Here is an 8,648-nt window from a genome sequence, read left to right as displayed (position 1 = left end):
GAACTCTGATTGTTTCTGATTTGGAGAAAGTGAAAACATCAATTGTTGAAATTCTTTGCGGACTAGAAATCATTTTTCCGCCAGCGTTTTTTGATGTTATGGTTCACCTAATGATACATTTGCCTCAAGAAGCAATAGATGGAGGTCCAGTACACATGAGGTGGATGTATCCCTTTGAGAGATACATGAAAAAAATTGAAACATTATGTGCGTAATAAAGCTCGTCCTGAGGGGTCAATAGCTGAGGGTTATGTCGTCGATGAAGCATTGACATTCTGTTCTATGTACTTCAAAGGGGTGGAAACAAGGTTTAATCGTCCAGATAGAAATGTTGATGCAATTCCATCACCAAAGAAGTTGTCTGTGTTTCAATCTCAAGGTCGTCCGATCGGTAAGAAGACACTAACAACTTTGGACGATGAACTTAAAAAAACTGCTGAGTGGTACATTCTCAACAATTGCATTGAGATTCTCCCATATATTCAGTAAGTACTTTGATCACACTAACAATATATCTACTCTTCCATTTATCTTTCAAATTTTTTAAGTCTTTCATATTTTATATGTGTAGAGAGCAAAAGTAGATCCTTTTATCTAGTGGTGCTGAAAACCTAGATCAATTACAGAAAAAGGAGTTCCCCATGTGGTTTTACAATAAGCTTTACAATTTTCGACAAGCGGGATCTGCAGAAGCTTCTGAAGAGTTATTCTCCTTAGCAAGCGGCTCCTCTAATCTTGTTTCTTCATACACTGGGTGTATTGTCAATGGAGTTCGATTTTTGTGTTATGATAGAGATAAAAATTTGAAAACTCAAAACAGTGGTGTCTTAGTACCCGGAGTAGACAACAAAAATTTCTTCGGGCAATTAGAAGAGGTTATAGTGATGTCATACCTTGCTGGTTGTTCTGTTGTATTATTTAAGTGTAAATGGTTTGATACAGATCCTACCAAGAGTAGGATGAAGCATGAAAATAATATAACCAGTATATTTACTAAGTTCGAGTGGTACAAAGATGACAAGTTTATCTTGGCAACTCAGGCAAAACAAATTTTCTATCTTGATGATTTGAAAAATGACCGGGATTGGAAAATTGTTGAAGAAGTTCATCATAGAAATGTGTGGGACACCCCAGCAGCTGATGAACAGTTGGATCCCATTGAAATAGATGTTATGCATGACACAATATCATCTGATTTCCAATTGTTTGTCGATCTTGGTCCGTTGCCAGAAATCAATTTTTGCCGTAGAGATCAATCGCCATATATTGTCAATGTAGATACTCCTGTTGATCAAGAGGAAGAAGAAGAGGAAGAGGAAGAGGAGATGGTCGATGAAGAGGAAGAGGAAGATATGGACTTAGAAGAAGATAATGTAGAAGAAAATGAGAATGATAGTGATAATGAATATTATAGTGATGATTAAGTTGTAATTTTTGCATTCAAAGATTGTTTGCACTTATTATTTATGGATAACCATATTATTTATGTTTATCTTTATTTGTCAACATTTTATTATATGCACACATATATATCATTATATCATTATTAGTTGGTATGTTGAGTTTAACTGTTAGAAATATATATTCTTAATTTTTGGTGATAAATAAAGTGTCTAGAATACCTCACATGAATCTTAAATGTCAGCAATCTATATTATTTTCGGTGATAGTGAATATTATAGTGAAGCTTATATTATTTTTACATTGAAAGATTGTTCAAATGTATTGAAAATTTTATAATATTTAAATTTGATTGTACAAATTTATCAATGCATATATATCATCAATTTTTTTAGATATGTCTTCTGCGGTTATGCAACATCACGGAGGTGATGGTGGGGCAAATCCTCCTCCAGATCCAACGCAGATACAGGCTGATTATGAGAGAGGTAACACATGCAATCATTTTTTTTGGATGAATATATTGAATTAATTTATTTATGTGTATATAATAATTATATGTATTTGAGAAATAATAGTGACGACTAAAACGAAAAGGCGCGGCATCAACAAGGGGTTTTCAACTCGAGAAGCTAGAGTTGCATTAGGTAGACCACTACCACTGACTACCACTGGAGTGGGATGTTCGAGGGAAGACTTACAAAGAAATTGGTGATTATTCCCAACATTTCTCTAGAGAGATCGACATTCTCATTCGACAATATGTCGATCCCGACTACGACCGATGGGATAAAGTACCCAGCGAAGTTAGAGATCGCATACTTCCTCGTCTAGAGGTAATTTATTTCTATAATTTTTTTATTGGGTTCACTTTAATACTAAATCTAGCTAATTTATTTTATTTTTTTGATTCAGGATGATTTATTCAACATTGGTCGAAGTCGATATGCCTCAAAGAACCTCCCCGGCATTCTTTTGGGCATTCAACGGTCGTGCGCTGATCGTTACTCGAAGTGGAAGAATGACTTGTCCACTCATTTAAAAAAGAATGGTCGAGCACATCCTCCTGATGGTTTGGTGGTGGAGAAATGGTAGAAGGCGCTCCAGTATTTTGATCGCCCTGAAGTGAAGGTATTCACAAAAATATTATTTTTAAATTTATTTTTGTTAATTTAGCATATGGTTAACACAAGTTCTTTGCAGAGGCGTTCTGAGACTAACTCTGCGAACCGTGCAAAACAAAAACAGAGAAGCGTGCGGGGTTCACAGTCTACGCCAGCCCTTCGTTACAAGAAGGTACTTTCTTTTTTACATAATTTTTATTTATGTTTTTTTATAATGATTTTTTTTCTTAATTTTTTTCAAACTTCTTGTATTGTAGCATGATTTACAAACTAGGTGTCTTGCTGGGGTTCCAGAGATTTGGATGGCGACTAAGTACATAGACGGGGAAGGTTGGGTGAGCAAGGCAGCAAAAGATAACTATGTAAGTAAATTTATATTTTATGATTTTCTTACTTTATTGTGTTGTAAATTCTAATATTCTTGAAAATTGTGTGATACAGGAAAAGATGATGGAGATACGTGACACTCTGCAGCCACAATCATCTACGAGCTCCTCTGCTTCGAGTTCCTCTACTTCGAGTACTATCCGAAGAGAAGAGGATGACATTACTCTTGTTGAGACGATCTTTGGACGTCGTCGAGGCTATCAGCCGGGCCTTGGTCGTAGGATTCGCACGAGGGCGAATTGTGAAGCGGCTGATGTACCTCAACCAGCCCAACCACCTCCTACCGCACCTCCTACCGCACAAGACATGCAAGAGGTGAGGGAGCGACTCCGAGCCATAGAGGAGTGGCTAGGATTGTTGGAGTCTCGGGATCTGGATCTTCTCAGCAAGGTCATGGTGTCGATCCTACAACACCTAGTTAAAAACATTTATATTTATGTATTTTAATTTTACTATGATAGATACTTTGTCATAAAAATATTTATAGTAAAAATATAGTTTTGTGCATAATTAAATTTCTCTTCAATTTCAAATCTTTTAGCAAAAAAATGTGTTAGTATATATTGAATAATGGTCTTTTTTTTAAGTATATATAATAGTGCTTTAACGATAAACAAAAAAAATTAAATTTTAAAAAAAAAATATAGACTTGTCGCTAAATGTACAAAATGTTGCACTAAATATCAACAATACTCCTTCAACAGAGGGAAATTGCAAACTAACTGCGACGAAAAAATCAATCTTTTAGCGACAACATGTAGTCGCTAGAGGGAAATAGCGACGACATTTGGGGTTCGTCGCTAATTAAAAACTATTAGCGACCACCATTTAGCGACGACAATTAGCGACGACACTGTTGTCACTAAAGAAATTAGCAACGACATTTTGGGAATTAGCAACGACTTAAGTCGTCGCTAAAACCCCTAGTTTTTGTAGTGTAGGAAGAATTTTCTTGGAAGCAATTCAAAGTTAAACTTGCATTAATATCACAGGAAAATTGTGCAATATAGACCTATAGAAGTTCAATTCAATGAATGAGTGACAAAGTCCAGTGTGGATCTGGGATTTGAATTGATAAACCCTAGTAATAATTTTGCAGTGACATAACAATTCAAAAGACAAAATACCCCCACCCATTTGACTTATGACCATTAACAAATATTAGTTATTTCGTTTTGACCTTACTATCATTTTCCATTCTCTCCCTCATCGATCCTCTAATATTTTTTTAAATATATTTTTCCTTTCTTATTTTCTATGACCAAAATCTGGTATATATATAATTATTTAATTATAAATTTTTGTTTGAAATTTTTTAAACAGAAGTAAATTTACATAAACATTAAAAATTAAAAAATATATATTAAAATTATAATCATAAATAAAATTATAATATTAATTTTTTATAATTATAAAAATAAATTATATAATTTCATTTTATTAAAAATAATAAACTAATAATATTTAAATGTGTACTGTAAATTTGTTTTTATGATTTTTTAATGTTTAATGATATTTATGTCTATTTATTGAAATAATGTATTGAGTAATAGTTAATTAATTAAAAAGGTATGGATAGATAAAATAGAGGTGTTATTAGTCATACCCTTTACATTTTAATAATATTTTAAATGCTATTAGACATTGAGTACAATACTAAAACCTGTATCAAATATAGTATTGTTTGTGCCACATTTAGTATTATATTTGACAATTGAATTAGAGATGGTCTAATATGTGAGATATTTGAGAGATAAAATATTTACAACAAAAATAATTCACTTCTACTTCGAAGTATATATGTATGAACAAAAAAAAAATGGTGAAAATTAAAAATACGCATTTGTTTTTTTTATATAAAAGAGGTGGGAAAAGTTGAGAACTGCACACTTTTAGAAGTAATTAATTAAAATTAGATACTAAATATATTTAGTTGAACTTTACCCATTATTATTATGAGATTTCCCAATTTACCATTATTTGAGCACATGATTCTAAGTGTTTTTGTAATGTGTATTATATGTGTCATATTATAATTAAATTAGAAATGCATTATAATTATAATGTGTTTAAGGAGAAAAAAACATGTTATAATGAGCACATTAATTGAAAATTTGGATACTAAAATAAGAATTAAAAATAATAAGTAAAAATTAAAGGACATCATTTAAAATAGGTACAAGGTGTAATTTTTCCTATATACTCATGAAACAATATAAAAAATTAATGTAGTTATTACATAATAAATTCTAGAGGATAGAGACAATGATCACGAAGCTTCCGATAAAAAAAATTATTGAGAAATATAAATTAATTTGACCAAAAACAAAAAAAGCACAAACGATTCTTAGAAAGAAAAATCATGATTACTTTTCAATATTCTTTTGCAAAATTTTCTTTTTGATAATTAATATAATCGATACTAACTAAACCCATCTGAACTTGATATATATACTCATCATGAAACAATTATTACAACAATATAAGAACTATAGTTACATAAATTCTCATAAGTTAGAGAAATGAAACAAAGCTTCCAATAAATTGGAAAAAAAAAGGCACAAACAATTCTTAGAAAAAACTGAGAAAAGTAAAATAGGACTCGAATGAAATAACCTCATGATGAATATGGGAACGAATTAATCACCCTCAGCAAATTTTAACAGAGGTTTAGAATTAGAAGGGTTAGGTGAAGTTGCTGAAGCAGTAGTGGAACTCCCTGTAACAACGGAAGATGATGAAGAATAGATGTCGCGAGCGTTAATACTGAAGGAAGGCATATACATTGGCACTGGCAACGTGGGCGGCAGATTAGGCAATGCAGCTTCAAAATTAAGAGCGCTCATCACTTGCTTTATGGAGGGCCGAGATGTTGGATCAGGATGGCAGCACCACAGCCCAACAATCATCACGCACTCCATCTCTCGATCGTTCCATTCCATGCTAACAAGTCCCTTGTCAACCGCCTCAACAAGTTGGCATCTTCCATAGAGTTCCCACACCCACTCCACCAAGCTCACTTTCTCTGGATCTTCTGCATTAAGTATAATTGATCTTCTTCCACAACAGATTTCAAGTGAAACCACGCCAAAGCTATAAACATCAGATTCCTTAGTAGCCTTGCCCGTAATGGCACACTCCGGGGCCATGTAACCTCTTGTTCCAGCTACCACAGTCGTGTTTAGGCTAATTTCATGGTCAACTAGCCTTGCCAGCCCAAAATCTCCTAGCTTAGCATTGAAGTTTAAATCCAACATAACATTGCTTGACTTGATATCTCTATGCACCACACACTGTTCCCATTCTTCGTGAAGGTACAAAAGAGATGAGGCCAAACCAAGTGCTATTTTATGCCTTATTTCCCATGGAAGAATGGGCTTCCCACCAAATATGTGGGTGTCAAGGCTTCCATTTGGTAAATAATCGTAGACAAGAAGGAACTCATCTCCTTTGTGGCACCAACCAATAAGTTTAACTAAATTCCTATGTCTTAAACAACTTATAATTCTCACCTCAGAAATGTACTCTTTCTTCCCCTGTGTTGATCCTTTAGACACCTTCTTAACCGCGATTTCAGTGTTCGATTCGCTTAAGATGCCCTTGTAGACACCTCCAAAGCCTCCCTCTCCAAGCTTCCCATCTTCGGAAAAGCTGTTTGTTGCCTGGCTTAGTTCACGGTAAGTAAACCTCTTGGGGCCAGCCCCCCTTTCGAATTCCCCATCGATGGAAACATCATAATCGTCATCTTCTGCTTCTGCTTCCTTGTCAGCTCTCTTTCTCCAAAACATGAACCATACCAAACCTAGTCCACAGCATAGAATACCAAATCCCACACCCACACCCAAACCAATCATTGATATGTGTTGGCCTTTTCCTCCATCATTAGTACTGATCACGAAGGTTGAGTTAAATGACCAAAACAAAACTTTATGTAATTGATAAGCATCACCAGTGCCTGCAGAGAAACCCACTCTTACCTTTTCCCCTAACTCCGCCAAATCTACTTCATGTGAAAGGCTAGCAGTTTCAATACCATCACTATAACTGAGAAACACACTTAAATTTTTAGAAGCAGAGTTATAACTTACCCTAACATTTGCCTTTCTGGATCCATCACTCATGTTCTTTTTCAATGTGACAGTTTCTACTGAGAGGATTGAATCCCTATCAATACCAACATGATACGGGCTGGGATCCCATTCATTTTGGAAATTATCAAACTCCACGGCAACAAAAGGATCAGTACTAGTCCAAAGGTCATGGGTTACCAGTCCGAGGCCTGCGCCGTATGATTTGTAGGGGATGCGTGACTCGAACGGCACAATAAAGAACGCTAGACCATCTCCGGTTCGATTTCTGCCAAGTCCATCAATGACAAATGAGAAATTAGTAGTGAAGTCTGTAAGATGTTTTGTTTTGGGATCCAAAAGCTGAACCGGCTTGTTGTACGAGGCTCGACCATAACTATACGTAATATTCTCCATTCGATTGGTTGTGAGCTGTAGAACCCCGTCGGCGGCAAAGGCGTCCTTCTCGAACATAATGTTCTTGTCCGTCAGTTGGTCAGGCCAGCTGAAGGAAACTGACGAGCCCTTTTTGAGTAGGAAGAAGAAGATAATAGTCGTTAACTTGACGACAACAACGTACTCCATTAATTGTTGTTGAATATGGAGCAATACAGATTACACTTACAGAGCTGGGGACGGTAACTATTATATTATTTGAGAACGTAATTTTATTGAAGATCTAGGGTATATATTAATACAATAGACTTCACTTTAACCCCTTTTGGTGAGGCACTGTTTTCCACCTTTCAACAGTTTTCGGGGCCATTTTTTTTATAGCCATATATATTGTGTGGGCTTTCTAGTGAACCGAAGCTTAATGAGGAGGTGCAGTTCAACTAGATTTATATAAGCTAAGTCCCCTTCCTAACTCTATATATATATGAATAATTTCATCGCTATTCAGTAGTGTGATAATCTACTTCAAAATTAAAGGTCATATGGAAGAAGGCTTAGTTGGTTAGTATTGCATTAACAATTCACAATATCTCTATGGCTTAATTAGGTATGTTTTCTATATTCTTTAATTGTTTATTGTGTTCTAAATTGTATGCAAAATTATTGATAAGATGTATGAATATCTAACATATTGTAGCTATTTAGAGACGCGATTTTTAGAAAATTCTGAATAGTTTACAGTACCGAAAACTTGTTTTAAACATGTTGTTGCACGCGTGACTAATTTTTTTTATACACGTGGAAAGCAACATGTTTGAACCTAGTTTTCGGTACTGTAAACTATTCAAAATTTTATAAAAATTTGCAAATGCTCTAAACAACTACAATATGCACGGTCATAAATAAAAAAATCGTGCTGAAAACCGTTCACGAGTCGAGAACACTGAAGAGCCCCACCAGTAGGGCTTAAAGTGAAGCTCCTATAAGAGAGAATTCTCCTTAATATATATATATGACAATTATTCTATAGGGACTTCACTTTAAGCCTTATCGGTGGGGCTCTTACTGTTCTCGACCCGCTAACAGTTTTCGACGCAATTTTTTTATGACCGTGTATATTGTAGCTATTTAGAGCATCCTGCAAATTTTCAGAAATTTCTAAATAGTTTACAGTATCGAAAACTAAGTTAATGTTGCACGCGTGACTAATTTTCTTTATACGCGTGGAAAGAAACATGTTTAAACCTAGTTTTCAATATTGTAAATTATTCGG

The 8,648-nt window shown here is 34.6% G+C and overlaps 2 protein-coding genes across 3 annotated transcripts; one reads left to right on the top strand and one right to left on the bottom strand.

The window, feature by feature from the left end:
• Window positions 1-2,052: 2,052 nt before the first annotated feature.
• On the top strand, window positions 2,053-3,441 carry LOC133794125 (uncharacterized). 2 transcript variants are annotated; one of them, XM_062231323.1, is made up of 3 exons: window positions 2,053-2,532; window positions 2,605-2,887; window positions 2,967-3,441. In XM_062231323.1, the coding sequence occupies exons 2-3, from the start codon at window positions 2,828-2,830 to the stop codon at window positions 3,357-3,359; spliced, it is 453 nt and encodes a 150-aa protein (XP_062087307.1). In that variant the 5' UTR covers window positions 2,053-2,532; window positions 2,605-2,827; the 3' UTR covers window positions 3,360-3,441. The 2 variants fall into 2 exon arrangements, 1 of the variants encoding a protein (XP_062087307.1); XR_009875117.1 differs by having other exon boundaries at window positions 2,054-2,532; window positions 2,605-2,697; window positions 2,783-3,262.
• A 1,908-nt stretch (window positions 3,442-5,349) lies between these two features.
• Window positions 5,350-7,681, bottom strand: LOC133794122 (L-type lectin-domain containing receptor kinase IX.1-like). The gene has a single exon (XM_062231319.1). The coding sequence runs from the start codon at window positions 7,562-7,564 to the stop codon at window positions 5,552-5,554; it is 2,013 nt and encodes a 670-aa protein (XP_062087303.1). The 5' UTR covers window positions 7,565-7,681; the 3' UTR covers window positions 5,350-5,551.
• Window positions 7,682-8,648: the final 967 nt, after the last annotated feature.

This window comes from Humulus lupulus, chromosome 8 (assembly GCF_963169125.1).
Source record: "Humulus lupulus chromosome 8, drHumLupu1.1, whole genome shotgun sequence".
NCBI classification, from domain to species: Eukaryota; Viridiplantae; Streptophyta; class Magnoliopsida; order Rosales; family Cannabaceae; genus Humulus; species Humulus lupulus.
Note: the sequence above shows the minus strand (reverse complement) of the source record. Positions and strands in the feature narration are given on the sequence as shown.

Coding starts and splice junctions, on each gene's coding strand:
- LOC133794122 (XM_062231319.1), bottom strand. CDS start 7,564: ATGGAGTACGTTGTTGTCGTCAAGTTAACGACTATTATCTTCTTCTTC.
- LOC133794125 (XM_062231323.1), top strand. CDS start 2,828: ATGGCGACTAAGTACATAGACGGGGAAGGTTGGGTGAGCAAGGCAGCA. Junction 2,888..2,966: donor AGGCAGCAAAAGATAACTAT/GTAAGTAAATTT, acceptor TGTGTGATACAG/GAAAAGATGATGGAGATACG.